Genomic DNA, 17835 nt, shown 5'->3' with positions numbered 1-17835 from the left:
TTCACTGAAAAGTCTACAAAATCAACCCAGGACTGATATGAGGTTTTCTAAGTCTCCCTGAACTTAATTCTACATTTCTCAGTGGTGAGTCCAAAGCCCTCAATCAGGGTTCCCTTCATGCGGTCATTGTACTCCGCATCATTCTCATCATGTGTCAGGAGTCTGTTCTTGCACTATCATGAAAACAGGTCCCAGAGTAGAGAGCCCCAATACTTTTGGTTGATGTTCCTCATTCTACAAGCCCCCTCTAAGGATGTAAACTGTTAGGTTATATCATCTCTCACATATTTGGGGACAGTCACTTTGGGGATTTTAGGTACAAAAGCTTCTTCTTGCTCCCTATTGTAGTTGTTGCTGCCACCAGAGATGGGCCAGTTAATTCTTTTTCTATAGCCAAGAGTTTAGTCTCCAGGCCTAGTCTTTCAGCTAATTTTTGAAACACTGCATCTTCCACCTCTATTTCTTCTGAGGTACTGTTAGAGGTACTCGCAGTAGAGGTTCTGTCAGTAGGTGAATTGTAGGCTTCCTCATCATCCTCAGTAATATTTCCCTGCTCTGTATTATATGCATTGGTTTCCATTGTCATGGTCTATCGTGCTTAGCCAGCAGGTTCGGAAGGTGAGCTTTTTTAAGTTTAGTTCCAAAGGCAAGGTTCCATGCTGTCCAAAGGCCCTTAAGTTGTAACAACTTAAGTTTCTTGTGGGGAGTCTGTTAGAGCGCCAGGTGCTACCCGCTGCCTCCGACATGGTGTTTTAGAACAGTTGGGACCTTTTTAGTAATTTGGAAAAAATCAACCAGACTATACTTTTTACAGGCCTAACTGTCTAGGATTCTTCTGGAATTTCTAAACAACAATGACTTGAAAACATAACTAAGTTCCTCACAGACCAGCTTAGAAATTTGAAAAAACAATATGAAATTAGAAAAATATTTTAGGCAATCCAAAGTCAATTGTGAATTCCTCTGTGGAATCACAATACTGACAGTGGTACAGTAATTGTAAATCCTTAAATCCCACCCCTGTACCACCAATGTAGGAAGCTTCCTCTTCATGTAGTGGACCAAAAAGAGGTACACTGTCCAGTGTCTAGGTAAATCCCAAAGGAATTGCAGCGGCAACAAGCATTTGCAATGCAATAGGTCTCGCATTTACGAGAGTTTGAGCTATTGGCATTGTAAATGACAATGCCTTTTATTTTTATCGTTTTTAAAACATAAATAAAAGGCATTGTAATTTACAATGCCAATAGCTTGCATTCGTGTAAATGCAAAACCTATTGCATTGCAAATGCTTGCTTTTTTTTAAGGTAGGTGGGTTCAAATAAAGGACGCTACTTACACTGTAGATAATAGGCCCAGATGTTTGATGAACTTTAATCTATAAATAGTTTGACTATGTTACATTAGAATGTATGTAATGCACCGGATGGGGGGGGTACGAAACCAAAGCACCATTACGTCGTAGGTATGCATTGTATTTGCATTTTACTGTTCACTATCTTCATGCGTAGTACTTCGGTTATCCTATGGCATCTATGTGTTGCTTATTTAAGCCTGTTCCGTTTTTGCGTTCTAGTAGTCAGTTTTTGCGTTCTGGTAGTTGTAGGTTTGAAATTCCTGTTAGAAAGCAGTGCATTAAAGTGACATATTTCAGATGGGGTGGTGGGGGAAGGGAGGGGGGTGGGTACCTGTACTACTGCAGCGTTAGTGCAGGCACTGTACAAGTACCAGAATGCAAAGAGTACAACAACGCCTGGAACAACGTGCTCCCAATTTGTATCGTGTACATCCATTACCAAACATTATTAAGGCGTAACGTTTGCATTCGTTGACTTTGTTATAGCCAAGTGCAATCAAATATTTTACTGCAACGAATTCAGTTAAAGTGAACTGAGACTGTAATTCCCAGAATGCATCAGCAAGTTGAAGTCCAAACCTGTCCCCATGATAAATTGCTGACGACGTGGAATCACATACCAACAGTAATTTATAAAATAAATAAAACCCGGATCATGCGGTCTAAAGCTCTATCCAGACTTAAGAACAATTGTAAGCTAAGGTGACCAGATGACTCACATTTCATATGAATACCCGATTTACAGTCCCAGGCTAGCATTTTGCAAATCTGTGCTTTCTGGGAATTGTAGTTTATATATTTGCATCAGTAGTAGACACTGATAAAGACCCATTACATAATGAAGATCTGCACACAAAGAGCCCTGGGTAGAAAAGTCTTTGGGTCAACCTACTTTAACCCTAAACAGGCCATGGTTTATTGCGGACTTTAAGCCACAACCTCAAAACAGTCCCCTAATATAGATCTACAACATGGTGTACATCATCAAGACAACAATCACTGAGCTCTCAAGCCTCCCAGACATCCAGTTAAGTTTTTCTTAGCATTCTGGGACTTGTAGTCCTGGTTTTATAATTGGTAAAAATGGACTGTAGACACTTGAATCATACATTCCAACATTTTAAAACTGGAAAGTTGTAGATTTTGGAAAACAATGAGGAGAATGTATTTTCCCCTGTGACATGTAGTGAAGCAGAGGTCATTTTAGACGGGTGACAGCTAAAATGTTAGCATTCTTGGCTTACACAATTGGCAGCCTGTCGCCAGAGCAGGGTCTGTTCGCATGTATGTATGTTGAAGGCAAAGAATTCAGGAGGGGGTGAGATATTCACGCGTGGATCTGGGAGCTTGGGCGGCCTGCTCCACGGCTTGCCTTTCAGGAACCTTTGTTACCCGAAGTATTACACCGTGTTTTTTTAATTGTAGTGCTCAACGCCTGCACTCCCAGCTTGCACTGGTGTGTTACACGAAAGACAAGAACTTCTAGAAATCTTCCCTTTTTGTGGCACGCGTGCTGCAGAAGGGCAGTAAGAGCACAAATGAAGGTTTTTGTATGGGAAATGTTTGAGTGGGTGTCTTCATGCTCGAAAGGTCCGAGGCTGGTTCATCTGCACATCCCGTTGCTTTTGTCATCGCTTTTTAGGGACTCGGGTGGTCAGAGGGACCCTAAAATTGCGGGTGCTAAGAGGCATAGCTGATGCATGTGAGCGTGAATAAAACGCGCCAGCACACAGTTTCCTGGTCTGCGTTGGGGTTTTAATGAAGACAGGAGTTGCCCACCATCCCCTTCGGTGCCAGTCACCGCACTCCATTAACGCATGCCGCAGGGTCTCTCTGTTCCTCGCCGTTCCACCGCACTATGTAAATGGGGGGATTTCAAGGAAACGTCAAAATTATAAGGCAACTGACATGTTTGCCCGCGATCCCCCTCACTCCCCCCCCCCCCCCCTCTCCTCCTCAAGCATGAGGCAGAGCCGCCAGGGCAGAGAACACTCTGTGCCAGAGATGACGTAGAAGAGGCAGAGCCCCCCCCAAAAAGAGTTTCAGGACAAAGATGGTGGCCACCTAGACCCGGACCAATAAATTGTGGAGCAGAGTAGCCCTGGCGGTGGAGTCGGCCCGATCCCAAAATATGGGCAGGGGCGTCTGGATGTGTTGACAGTATGATGAAGGCCTGCGGATCTGTTTCGCACCCCAGGAAAACGAGAAGCCCTTCACTGATACGGTGAGGGCGCAGAAATGGCGCCTCTCGCTGGCCTCCCTGCTAATCTTCGCCATCCTGCTATCTGATCACCTGTGGTTCTGCGCTGAGGCAACATGACGAGGACCTGGGAGAAGGAGCAGGGGCCACTGCCCGCGATGGGTGGCAGCCCCTCTCCCCCTGCACCTGCGGCGGCCCACCTCCTCCCACTCACCCCCAGCTCCAACCACACCATAGGCAAAAGGGATATTTTTTAAAGTAATTTTACCAAACCTGTGTGTCAGCTAGAAAACTCTTTTTCTTCATGTTAGTGCTGAGCCGAGTAAACAGCAGCCCAGTGCTGCTGCTGCCCAGGGGGCCATATGCAAAGGACAGGAGGGCTGCATGTGGTCCCCGTCTGTACTTTGAGTATCACTGCTCTAGATCATAGCGTTCGACACTGCCTCATTATGATTCGTCTACGGATTTTACCACTAAATGGCTATACAAAACATTGGAGTGACTCAAGTGAGAAGACAGGATTATGCGAATTATGCAGAGGAGAATTCCAATATTTAGCGCATGTGCTATACATTTGTCCCAATAAACTAGTAGAAGCTAGGCTTTGTTCTTTAAAACCTATATGTTTTAGATATAATCTACTATTAATGACCCGATTGTCACAATTAAGTTTCCCCCCAATAAACTAGTCTATTACAATTTGTATACATTCTTAAAATCTTTCTTTCCATTATTTTAAAAATAAATTATGTATATGGTCTGTAAAGGTTTATTAAAAAGTATAGATTTTGTATTAATCCTAAATTGTTGATGTCTTCAGAGGTCTAAATCAAAATTGAATTGAGATTGACCATCTTACATTGAGACCTTTAAAAATATGCGTCACTGACTTTTCCACACAGTGCCTCCGAGGGTCTGGTTAGTGTTGTAAATATCAAGTGTATCACCCTTCTCTTTGGTATCGATTTTTGTCAATGTCAATGTTGTAATCAAGGCGAAGTTAGCCCGAATGGGAACAGGTGAACCTCTCGCGCCACAGACCTCTCCAGCAGGTGCAACACCCCGCTAGGCCGGTTTCACCCAAGATGTGTTGAAAGCTTCCTGCGTTCTCTCAAATAAATAATCATCGCTTTGGGATGCCTTTCCTTTCACCCGGAGAGGCTTCAGTACGGTTGGGTTATGTGGAAGGTATTTTCTACTCAGGCTCATAAACAAATACAATATACAAGTGTTGTGCGTGGCTCACTGGGCAGCAGAGCCACATAATTAGCCCACAAGGGCCGTCTAGTGGCGAACCTAAGCCGGAAGGGAGTTTGTGGCATTAAAAACTGCCACTGCATCTAGTGGTTCGGGGATCCCCGGTCCAAATAAAATGAAAGCAATAAACGACTTATGCTGTTGATCTGAACTACCGCATAATTGCATGTACAGTTCTGCACAGTGTTCGGCCGGTTTACAGCAGGTGAGACTGGACACAAATAGATTTCTTGCCGCGCTCACGTTTCCCTGGGCCCTACCTGGCTTGTGCTTTTGTGACTGGACAGTCCTTTGAACTCCTTGGCTTTACTACGCATTATCAGCGGTGACATCACACAGCCCCAAATAACCGCACCGTTGTTCCCTCCCAAGCTCACGCGCTAGCCAAGCAATCACTTACACACAGGACGGTTTCTTCATTTCCACCACATAGCGGCATTTCCCTTTGACGCAGTAGTGTTCGTACTCGTTGGGACACCGAGAAAAAGAAGTTTCGTATGGGCCAGGTGCGAGGAGGCGCAGAGCTGCTTTGGCTAGAGCGTCTGGTCACTGCGCATGCGCGTTTGAGCCAGTTCCTTTGGGCGGGACTTTCGTCTTCAGAAGTCCCGCGCACGCGCCCACTGGGTGCCTGAGAGCAGGGCTCCCATGCCCGAGGGAGAGCCCCGGCTACAGAAGTCCCGAATGGTGGTAAGTGGGGCTTAGTTCTAGGGGGGAGCGGGGTGCGCTTGTACGTCTATGTGTGCGATGGCGGCGGGAGAGGGGTCTTTGTATGTGTGCGTGTGTGTAGGTGCGCTGGTGTGTGTGTGTGGGTCTCTGTGTGTGCGTGTAGGTGCGCTAGTGTGTGTGTAGGTGCGGCGGCGGCTGGGGGGTGTGTGTGTGCCTGTGTATGCGTGTGGCTGTGTATGCGTGTGGCTGTGCATGCGTGTGGCTGTGTATGCGCGCATGCGTGAGCGTGCACGCAGTCAAATTCAGCACAAGAGAAGCGCGTGGCACCCTCTTGTCCCTCATTCCCCCGAGACGGGCAGCTATAAGTCTCCAGCTGGACGCATCCTTCGGATGCAGTACCAGCGAGACCTAAATATAACACCCCAAAGGCTCTCTTTTGTGGTCGTTTGGGAAAGCAATTGGGCATATCGGAGGGTAGTGCTAAGCATTTATTGCATACACAATGGCAGTAAATGAAACACACTCCCAATAAAATAAATCTGACACCAATTTATAACATACTTTTATATGAATTTAAATGATAATCTGAATCGGGTAAGTACTTATGTTATTCATTTTTACAGTTTCCAAGTTGACACTGCAATTGTTAGGTGATTATATGTACTGTATTCGAGCACTTAACAATGACTTACTGGACTGTTCTTCGGGACCTGTGGTGAATATGGGGTAATAGCCAAGGTCACACAAACGGGTCACCTTGGGAGGCTCTTGGAGCGTCCATGTGCAGAGGTGTGTGACGGCATTGAGGGTGGGGTGGGCATTCACTTAAACGGGAAGCAGTCCGGTTAGAAAGAGGCTGCTCGTTGGGACATGGGGACCACTTTGGAGAAGACATCAAGGCTCGAAGTTCTCTGACACAGGGGTCACTGTTTGTCCACTTCTCCTCAGGCTTTGGGGCTCTGGTGCAGTGGTGTCTTTTAGCTTTGGGCTCTGTGCTGGAGACACTCATGGTTGGAGGGGGCCTGCAGAAAGAGACTGCAAGTGATGATTGGAAGTCCAGTCTGGGTAAACCCAAGGGTGGGTTTAGCTCTTATTGGTCTTTCTAACACTTTGGCACTTTAACCTACCTTGAACTCTGGCTGTGGAGCACAAGTGCAGGGATACTTTGAGGCGTTTGGTGGCGGCGGTCGCAGACTTACTTTGTCTTGGTTTCTCTTGAAGAGGGGCAAACAGGGGAGCAGGGCCACTCACAATTTGGATCTCAGTATCCTTGAAGTCCCTCGACGTGCCGTTTGAGTTTTCCCAGTGTTGGTGTCTGGTCTGGACACATCAAACCTTGGCTGCTACAAGGGGTCTGGTACCTCATGTATTGAAATTGTGTGGCTGCGGTCAGTCCTGGCGTCCCCACACTTGGAGGGAGCACAAATCGGCTTGTAGGAGCACGGTTACCTCTTCCTGGGCGGCTGCTGCGACGGTAGTCCTGGTAGGTGGCAGGACGGTAAACAGAATCTTGCTTCATTGGTGCCTGCCGATGCAGGGGAGTAGGTCCTCTACTCCAACTGAGTTTCTTTGGCAATTGGCAAGCACTGGCATCCCTCTGGGTTTCTTGGAGTCTACACAGCAGCAGGAAAAGTTGGTTACTCCACTAAGGTTGTGTGCAGCAGGCAGGCAGGCTGGCAGGGTTGGTGTTAAGTCAGTCATGCTACTCGATTCTCTGCACAGCAGTCTTCTTTGTCCACTTCTTTTTTTTGTGTCCATCGAAATCTGAAGTCCTGGTATCATGGGATCTCCTAAATAATCACTTTAAGGGCATTAAGGGATGTGAGGGGTAGTAGCAAAAGACCACATCCTTTAGATGACCATGTCCTAGAATTCCTAATTCCACCACCAAAGATGGTTGACTTGCAAAATTTGTGTTCACCTCCGGCTGTTTACCCTAGAGGTGTCCAGCCTGGCAGTGCAACAGGCCTCCTGCATAGTTAAGTTTCACACCGTTCCTGAGGCTGGGTGGGCTCCGGGCAGGGGGTGATCTCTCCGCTGTCTGGGGAAGCCTTGGGACTTTTATCAATGTCTGCAAAGACCTTGAAGCCTTCTACCTTGATATGCTGATTTGCCAGCCTTCCTAGAGGAGGAGTTGATCGCATCTCTCTCCAGAACAGGCATTGTTACTAATCTCTCCTCCTAGGAGTGGTCAGAAACTGGTCTGTGGTGGCAGGCTGGACCTTACCAGTCATCCAGCACACTGGAAGGCGAGTAGGATTCAGTCTGTACCTCTCAGGTACCCTCTGGGTGCATGTATTAATAAATCCATCACTGGAATCTTTGTGGGCTTAGTTAACTTGAGGTGTTTGATGCCAAACACCATAGTTTTCAGTGAAACCATATGTAGTTAGGAAACTTGTTTTGACCAGTGTTTAGTACATACGCTAAGATGGCTTCCCTGTTCACTTGTACTTTCAGTAATTGAACTGGCCAAAACAGGGGAATATCTGTTCAGTCATATATGTCCTCACATGTAATATAATGCACCCTGCCATAGGTCTGTAAGCCCTGCTGTAGGGGTGACTTACAAATATTACATGTGGTGTTAAGGAACATGGCAATCAAGTGTTTGCTATGTTGTGTTTTCAGTTTTTGAAGCACCTTGTCATGCAGCCTTAAGTTGCAGTCTGTATGAGTTTGCTGCTGGGTCCCTTAGTGTGATCCAAAATGTGATGCGACTCTTTGGGATCCTCTTTAGTACATATACTCTATGAGTTACCAATTACTAGGGACATATAGAGGTGCTAAATGCCTGGTCATTTAGGGATCAAATGATCAGTTGTCTTGCTTTGTGGAAAGAATTCTAGCACTAGGGACCTGGTTAATAGGAACTCTGTTAAAGTTGCATCAAATATCGGGTGAAAAGTGGGGGGACTACTGCAACAAAAACCCAGTTTCCTACAGAAGGGCGTTAAGTCTCGTAGAACGTAGTGGGATAGAGTTTTGTGGAGTGGTATAAAGCAGAATGGTGTAGAGGGTGCTGCGTAAAGTAGAGTCAAGTGGAGTGACATGACATGGAGTGGCATAGAGTGGAGTAGTGTGTTGTAGAATAGAATGGAGTTAAGTGGCATAGAGGGAGTTGCGTGGTGTAGATGTAGGGATTTATAGAGTGGAGTATCGTAGAGTGTAGTGTCATAGTGTCCTTGAGTAAAGTGGCGTAAAGTACAGTGGTGTATAGTAGATTTGCTTAGAATACAGTTGCATAGAGTGCGTTGGATTTGAGTAAAGTTGCGTTGCGTGGTGCAGAGTAGAGTGCAGTGGCGTAGAGTGCATTGGCATAGATTACAGTGGCGTAAAGTCGATTTTTTTCAGAGTAGAGTGAAGTGGCGTAGTGATGCAGGGTAGAGTGGGGTGGCGCGGAGTAGAGTGGAATATGCATGGTGAGGTAGCACACTGCCTTAACAAGAGTCACCGAGACTAAGCCACTATGCACTGTTGCTAATGGTGGTTACCAACTAAGTTTCATTAATCATAAACAAAAAACCTTTTTCACACGGTGTTCTAATTAATAGTTCTATTCATGCACTTCAAAATATGAACACAACAATATTTAAATCTTGTACATCAGCTTTACTCTTGTTTAAACATAAATAAACCATAAAAATACATATTTCCAAATTTTTCAACATAGAGAATCAAATGTGTGCAGATCTGTCGTGTATGGAACCACTATTTCTTTGGTGGCGTTTTTACCTGTTATCACAGAACCTGTGGGATTTCCATTTTCTGATAATTCTCGTCTATTTCACCATGAGGTTACTAATTGCTAAGGTTTCACACTTTCTTTTTGTAGGGTGTGTCCTGTGTGGATCAGAACACATGGGTACATTTACATTTTTTGTGTTTGTATTGTCTTATGTTGTTAAGTACATGTTATGAAATATACTGGTCTAACAATTGCTAACTCCTTTTCAGGACCTAGTCATGGGCCTCAAAGACCCTCATATATGGGGCCTGTGAATGTGGTTATTTATGGGATAGTTCTTGTGAATAGCCGTATGTTGTGTTTGTCTGTATATGTTGTGTCTATATTTAGTGTTGTCAAATGGAATTTTGCACGGTTGTGTGTGTGTATGTATATCGAATATAGTATTATCCAAAGCTTTTCAAAATAATCATCTGGCTTTCCAGGTAGCTTCAAAAACACTCTGGCTTTATTTATGACTAGATAACAATATGTACGCCTTTCAGCAGACTCATGCTGCCTTTTTCACAATGTTTAAAGCACCATTTTTTCACATTAAAATACACAGTGAGTGACATTGAGAAAGGACACAACATGCTGCAAGAAAGGACTGAGGCTTTCATCTAATGGCGGCCATATTTTAACATGTTCTTTTTTCCAAATTCACATTCTCTTTCAAATGGGGACAACTTATTTTGAGTGGGCATTTTTCTCCTCACTATCTCTCCCAATTATGAAACCATAATTTTTTAAGGTTCAATTTTTTCAATGACATTACAGAAATTTTAAATTGAATTTAAAATTATTCTAAAAAATGTAATGTACATATATATCGCGGGAATGTTTATTCCTCGCGCTTTTTTAATTCACTACATTTTATCTAAAATACAACACATTTCAATTTCAATCAGTGTATGTCAGAAATTTAAAGTGCAAGTGCATAACAATGTTAAGAGTTTGATAGAAACGTATTTTTCCGGCTAGTGCCTATTTGGGTTGGGTGCAAATTAAAGTGCAAGTGCATTTGTGCAAGATACGCATCTCTTTACCTCTTTTTGTAATCGTTGTCATTCAGGCTTATAGTTACTTCACTATAAAGTGCCAGTGCTGGATAAATACAATATATCATGGTTTATGCAAAAAACTCAAAAAAATCATTTTTTAAAAAAAGAAATCACATTTTTTTTAATATAAAAAAAGCACACCATTTCTTGTATTTATTGCAAAGTGCATATTTAAAGTTGAGGAGAAATTTAAATTTAAAATGCTAGTGCTTATGTAAACTGGAAAAATAACTTTTTTTAAAAAGAAATTATTTTTCCCCTTATAAGCCTATCTCTTCCCTCAGTATATACATACTACACTACAGTACAATGATCATTCTAAAGTGCAAATGCATATCAGCTAAAAAAGTATTATTACCCAACACAACTGGTTAACCACTTGGATGCTATGCTGCTTCTGGCACTTCAATGTAATTTCCATTGAAATCAATGGAAACTCCATGACGAGTTACCCTTGTCATTAGCGGCGAAGAGGTTAAACATTACAATTTATGTGCCCAATTACTCACTACTGTTTCAAACTTAAAAATTAGAAGCATACATTTTATGGTCTTATAATCGTGCAGGTTTTATATTCTAACTCTTCATTTCGTTATTCAAGACAGGCAGGTGTAGAAGTCCTCATCCACATTGAGCCCATCCGGTTCTTTGCAGTTGAACTCCAAAATAAAATATGTATCGAATTTTTGGGTCCCCACCTCTCTTTTCTCGGGACCTCTGCTATACCTATACCTATACATACACATATATATATATATATATATATATATCCGTTCCACACTCCTACTGATCGGCACTGGACTCCGATTCCGCAAACGTAGGTACAGACCACAAAACAGCGCTCAAATTACTTCAAAAGTGGTTTATTGTTCTTCTGTCCCCAGCATGACGTGTTTTGGCTACGACACGGTAGCCTTGATCACATGACCATAAGAACCAATAAGTGCAATTTATATACTGTGTGTCCCAATTGAAGAAACGTCAGCAATGCATAGACCTAAAGAGAATACTTCATTACAGGAGATATTGTTTAAAAACCCCATATCAATTGGTCTATTTACAGAAGGAACAGGTAAATTGATAGATTTACAAAATAACTTTACAAAATATCATACATTTAGTTTAGCACACGGGAATGATTATAATAGTACAGCCATTCCATCCTCCTTTCTCCTTCTTTTAAACAATGAGCATGTTATTACTCTCTAAATTATGACTAACATACAAGTCAAAACGCTGCAAAAGTTTCAACACTTTGGGAAAGTGCAGATGTTATACTTGATAAAGTGCTTAATTGTGCAAATGTGCAAATTCAGTGAGTCTTAAAATCAAGAATTCAAATTCATATATACAGGGGAGTGCATTGGTGATGGCACGTGCAATGAAACCTCTATTTGAGGTTACATGCCACCCACATACAGAAGTAGTTGTACTCATGATTATATCCTTACTGAAAACCAGATTAGATCAAACTAATAATGGGACAAAAAATAATACATTATGGCATAGTGCCCTTTTTCATACAAGAAAAAATCCAACGGATAAAGGCATATTTAAAACCCTTACCCTACTTTGCCCGATTGAAAGCAAGGAATGATACAGGGGAGATTAATTTGGAGCACCCTATATACACTGTAAAGATGCCAAATAAGATGTTTTCTAGGATCCCTGCGTAAATACTCCACAGACTAACCGGGCCATCTGGACAATGATGTATTCTAACTTAATCTACCTTTGCCCAATCAGGTCACTGAAAGATGGTAACGCAACAGGTAGGTATCCAGTATTCCTGTTAATCCACCCAACTATAGGAAGCAATGAAGATCTTCCCCTGTGTTTAATCCATTAGGGATCCTGGTATCTAAAAGTAAGATGTATTTACTTTCAAGCTGTCTTAAGGCTTTCTCCCTATTACCCCCCCTGATGTTTTTGGGCACCGCATCAATGATGAAATACTTCAAGTCATTGAGATTCTTGTTGTGGATCAATTCAAAATGCCGGGCGACAGGGTAATTAACATCAGAATTGACCATGGCTCGTATGTGTTGCAGAATGCGGTTGAAAGCCTGTAATTTAGTGCTGCCAACGTACCTGAGCCCGCAGGTACACTGGAGCACATAAACCGGAAAATCTGTACGGCAGGTGAAGTGCTCCTTGATCTTAATAGGATTGGGATCAAAGGCAGAGCATATATATACCATAAATCACCTTTGCTGATTCCTGTGGTCCGTCTCCCTCGTTTGCCGGCGTGTGCTGCTGCTTGTAACGCTGCGAGATCCGAGGAGGAGCCTGTATTATATATATATATATATATATACTGCTGTAGTCCAAATAAAGATGCTTCAAGACTTAAAGTGAGATTGTTAACCAACGCCTACCCTGTCTGTTTCCTTGTGGGCTCCGTTCTTTCAGCAGGGTCACACCTCCTCTAAAACCATTTCTGCCTGGGTCGCAAAGGTAAAAGCAGCATGCAGAAGGTGTAACATTTGGATCTAAGTTGTTTCGCATTAGCTGACAGAGCTCATGCACGTGGTAATGTCTTACAAGTGTAACTGGACGTACAGAGAATGGTAAGAAAATGTTTGTTGGAACATTTAATGATTTTCATCCCATACTGGGACATCATATACTATGTACTTGTTTTAAATAAAAATTAAAACATATTTATCTTTTTTTGTGCCTTGCAGAATCACATTGTGGCTGCCCGGAGTGCATTTGACCACTTTTTTTCACACTATCCATATTGTTATGGCTATTGGAAAAAGTATGCTGACCTGGAAAGACGGCACAATAACATTACACAGGCTGATGAGGTAAGCAGCAGCTACTGTTATGTTAGCTGCAGTGTGATGACATGAGACACGGAACACATTCTTTAAGGTGAAAGTGGATTCTCTTTTTTTCTCGGAGTTTTAATGTCACATTTGTCACTTTTTTTGTGGCACATGTAGCTAATGTTTTCTCTCTTTGTTGACAGGTGCATTTAACTTCCACAATTTATCAACCTTTGCAGTGCAAGCCCCATGATTACACTGCAGCTTAAATGAGTAGGGGCAGGGATTTTTGTAACTTGAACTTGTTTTTACATTTTCCACACAATATAGCTGATTTTCAAGTCACACTTGCAACGTTTGATTGCATTTTTGGCCAGACGCTGCCTTTGAGGTTCTAATGGGTCTGTGCCCTATGGTCAGTATCCCAAAAGCCTGCCCTCAGCTGGTCAGAATGCAGGAACTGCCGTGAGCTGAAGATCAAGACAGAACGTGGAGAGCAGAACACTGCCATGTTCTATCCAACCTCCACTCGAATGGTAATGGCAGATTAATTCCAGTAATTAGCATTTCTTCGGATGACTGGATAACATAGCGTTGGTTTTGTTGGGATTGTGCGAATATTCAAAGTGTATTGTGTTCTGTTCTTTGTCTTATTTCTGTAGGTTTATCGGCGAGGCCTACAGGCAATTCCTCTGAGTGTCGATTTGTGGATCCACTATGTTAACTTCTTAACTGAGACACTGGAACCAGGTGGTTTTGAAACCAACAGCACCATCAGAGCGTAAGTGCTTTTAACCTGAATCAGCCATCCATTGACTACCTTCCTCCTAAATTATAGCATGCATTGGATGTTATAGTATGTCTTCAGCGTTTGTAATATTCCTCAGATGTCTGTTCTCCATCCACCCACCCCAGTATTCCTACCAAATATGTTCACTCTGCTTGATACTGGCTGATTTTATGGTACTAAACGGGTGACTAGGATGTGGTAGGGTTACAATGCAGCAAATTTAAACTTTTCCTGATACACTTTAGGATGCATAAGCGTCGGAAGCTGGCTCTCTATATAGTGTACCATAATTAAATGCACTGTGCAGAGAGTCCAGATATCTCTTTCTAGGGTACAGGGGCTTGCTGTAACAATCCCAAGGTGCTCTATTTGCAGTAGTTGGGTCGAGCAGCCTTAGGTTTATCAGAGGGTAGTGTTATGGATTTGTCGCACACACACAGGCAATTCACGAGACCCACTCAATAAGGAAATCCGACACCCAATTTCGAAAAATAACAGATTTTTATATTAATTTAGGCATCAAGATCTGAGATTAGGTAAGTACCTTTCAAGTTAGCGCAATTTTCAGAAACAGAGAAAATACTTCTGTCAGATTTGAGGCAAGAGTCTCAAACGTGGGAATATTATCCTATGGGTGAAATATACACTGCATAGGGTCACTTACAAAAGACTTGCAAAGACTGATATTCTGGACTTAAGGTTATTAGGGGCCGGGGTCCTTGGAACCACTAACAGTTTTTGTTTACCTTCCATGCTGTGTCTGGGTGTAGGGGTGCTGGTCGTAAGGGTAGCCTCTAATGCTACTGCCGAAGTCTATTGAGAAACTTGTAAGCAGAAAAATACTCCAAGTGGGACGCATTGACAAGTTTGTTGGAACCCACAGGGGGCTCAGTTTTTGAGGGTGTCTGGATTAAGGTTGCACTGTCGGTAGACTCTGACTCAGGTTGTGGGGGCTTGGGTGTTGAGGTGTTTTGTCCAGCGGGTCTGTTTCGTTGGAAGCTCTCCCTTGTTAGGTTGACCTGGAGAGGAGGACAAAACAGGACAGCAGGGCCACTCACAACGATGGCCTCTCTGGTGCGGACATCCCACTATGGTAGGTCTGTCTTGGATATGTTGGTGTCTGGGCTGGATACTGAACAATCCTTGGCTGCTGCAAGGGATCCAGTACCCTGGGTATTTGTGTAGGGCAGCTCCTATGGGTCCTGGTGTCTCCACGCTCAGTGGAGAGACAAGTCTGACCTTCTGAAGCATGGTGACCTCTTCCTGGGTGGCTGCTGCGTTGATGGACCTGGTGGTCAGCAAATCAGTGTACTGGCTGTTGCGGTCGGTGCCTACAGGCTGCTGGAAATGATGATATTTACTGTGGTGTAATTGTTATTGTTTTTGTTTGCTTGTCAATTTTGATATATTGTTTTTGATGTATTAACAAATAATTTCTTTAGCATGTTTAAATGGTAATGATGTGAATTTATATGTAAAAAAAGTTTCTTATATATGTGAGAAAGTGCCATCTTTCTTGCATGGTATGCCCCCACTTTTTGCTGAATTGCTTTGACTGAGTGTGCCCTGGACTCCTGCCAACCAGGTGCCAAGGGCCTGTGTTCCTTCCCTAAAACTGTGTTGAAACCTAAAGTCAATTGGCATCTCTGGCCACAGGTCAGCCCCTGGTAAATGGTACCCAAGTACCCAGGTCACGGTGTCCAGAGAAGACCCTAAGGGCTGCAGGACTTACCCCAGTATTGGAACTTTCATAGATTCCCATGCTTTGTATCATTCCCCGTCGTCGGAATGGGAGTCTCGGTAACAAAAATACCATAGCTGTAGGTACAAAAGACAATGGACAAAGGCCTAGGCCTCATTACCTTTTGTAGCATATCACCCTCTTTGTGTAAAAGAGACCAAACTTTTGGCCTCAGCCAATCAGAAGTGCCTCACCACTTAGAACCTTCCTGAAGGAACCTCAGAGCCTCAGATTTTCTACCGCACGTTGTGCTAGGGAGTCTCCATTGAGCTCTGCTCAGCTTCTACAGGATTTCATCAGGTTTTTTCTCAGTTTTTTCTTCAGGATCTTTTGGATTCTTCTCAGGATTGTTGCTGTCTGCCAATATGTCGGAGATTGTGAAGAAAAAAGCGCTTTTCAAGCCTTGTTCCTCCTGTGGCAAGAAAAGGCTGTTTGTGGAGGACAAGCATGAGGACTGCATCTATTGCCTCTATCCTGACCATCTGGTGGATAAATGTGCAATCTGTCGCTCTTTTTCTGCCAAAACCCTCCGGGACCGTGAGGGTAGGCTCCTGACATGGCTGCAAAAGCTTAAATCGAGGAAGGATACTGTCTCCAGTGACAGTGAAGATGCTGGATCGATGACTTCTACTAGAAGGTCAGTGAAAAGGGGTAGGGGTTCCCCTTCTTCTTCTGTCAGTCGATCTTCTAAGGCCTCAAAAAAGACCCCCAGTGAGTCTGAGAGCCAAGGTCCCAGCAAATCTCCTCACGGAAGTGTAAAGGAGAGGGATGGACCTTCTACGCACTCTACTGGCGCGAAGACTTCCACAGCCTTCAAAACGCCTCAAAGCCAGTCTTCTGAGAGGACTTCTAGGTCCTCGACGACGAAGACGTCGACAGCGGGAGACCCGTCGACTAAGTCATCTAAGGCTCCGTCAACTGGAGGTCCGACGGCGACGAGACCGTCGACGGCGGAGAAGGCGCCGTCGACGAAGGCACCGGCTACACAAGTGTCGACGAAGGAGCCGTCGACGAAGGAGCCGTCGACGAAGGAGCCGTCGACGAGAGCCCCGTCGACGAGAGCCCCGTCGACGCCCGAGATCCAGTCGACGACGAAGGCCCCGTCGACGAAGGCCCCGTCGACGAAGGCCCCGTCGACGAAGGCCCCGTCGACGAAGGCCCCGTCGACGAAGGCCCCGTCGACGAAGGCCCCGTCGACGAAGGCCCCGTCGACGAAGGCCCCGTCGACGAAGGCCCCGTCGACGACGACAGTGTCGACGACGAGAGTCCCGTCGACGACAATGACGACGGTGTCGTCGACAATGGTCTCGTCGACGAGAGCGTCGACGACCACTACGATGACCATGACGACGGCTGGTGTGTCCAGTCTCGTCGACGACAACGTCCACGACGCCTATCTCGACGGCGTATGTACAACCGTCGACGACGGAACCCACGATCTTGGCCACGGAAAAGCGTATCACCATTTCTGTGACGCGGATTACACCGGAGATGACTTCTCCAAGGGCAGTGTCCCCTCTGCTACCAACAATGCTCTTGCAAGAGGGTCAATCAGAGGAAGATGACCAAGATGCATATAGTTATGCCAATAGTCCTTCGCAACTATTTGTCAAATGCCAGGACACCGACTCAGAGGGCGAATATACCCACGAGGAGCATGATCATGGTCATGGTCAACATTAACAACGGCACTCGGACCAGGGAATGGTTTCAGTGCCAACATCTTTCCTACAGGATCTACATAGGATGCTGCAAGACTATAAGTCTAAGGCCAGTGGACCTTTGCCAACTACGTCAACACCTGCTACGCCTTCCACGACTCAGGCGTCACTGGTGCCACCTACGCTCTCGGCTCCAACCTCTCCGCAGCCTCAAACAGCCGTCCCTCAGGATTCCTTTGGGGTACCAAGATCGCATGATGTTGATGAATCCTCGGATGAGGATCAACATTCGGATCACGTCTCTATTCCTGACACGGAATATGATGAGTACATTATTGACAATCCCGCATCGCCAAATCCGGACCCGGCGGACTCCCCGCCGGTGGATATTGGAGGTTTCCATCAGCTAATGGAGAGGGCGGCGGCAAGATTTAAGTTAGCAATGCCTAAAGTCACCACGGATTGCTTCTTATATGACTTTAAGGAACCTTTCCAGAAAAATGCCAGATCTATTCCGATTGTGTATCATGTATGGAAAGAGGGCCTAAAGACCATGACACACCCGGCGACGGTGGTGCCGGTGCTACCGCGTCTGGAA

At 44.5% G+C, this 17835-nt stretch overlaps 1 protein-coding gene across 2 annotated transcripts in view; it reads left to right on the top strand.

Annotated features, from left to right (window-relative positions):
* PRPF39 (pre-mRNA processing factor 39) overlaps positions 1 to 17835 on the top strand; it is a 508214-nt gene that overhangs the window by 154791 nt on the left and 335588 nt on the right. Inside the window, exons 1-3 of one of the 2 annotated variants that reach the window (XM_086937262.1) lie at positions 12957 to 13084; positions 13249 to 13581; positions 13708 to 13826. In XM_086937262.1, coding sequence (XP_086793388.1) covers positions 13555 to 13581; positions 13708 to 13826 — 146 coding nt within the window. In that variant the 5' untranslated portion in view covers positions 12957 to 13084; positions 13249 to 13554. Of the gene's footprint in view, positions 1 to 12956; positions 13085 to 13248; positions 13582 to 13707; positions 13827 to 17835 lie in introns of those variants that run through there. The other variant, XM_086937261.1, reaches the window with a different exon arrangement.

The sequence above is a fragment of the Lissotriton vulgaris genome, chromosome 9 (genome assembly GCF_964263255.1).
Source record: "Lissotriton vulgaris chromosome 9, aLisVul1.2, whole genome shotgun sequence".
NCBI classification, from domain to species: domain Eukaryota; kingdom Metazoa; phylum Chordata; class Amphibia; order Caudata; family Salamandridae; genus Lissotriton; species Lissotriton vulgaris.
Note: the sequence above shows the minus strand (reverse complement) of the source record. Positions and strands in the feature narration are given on the sequence as shown.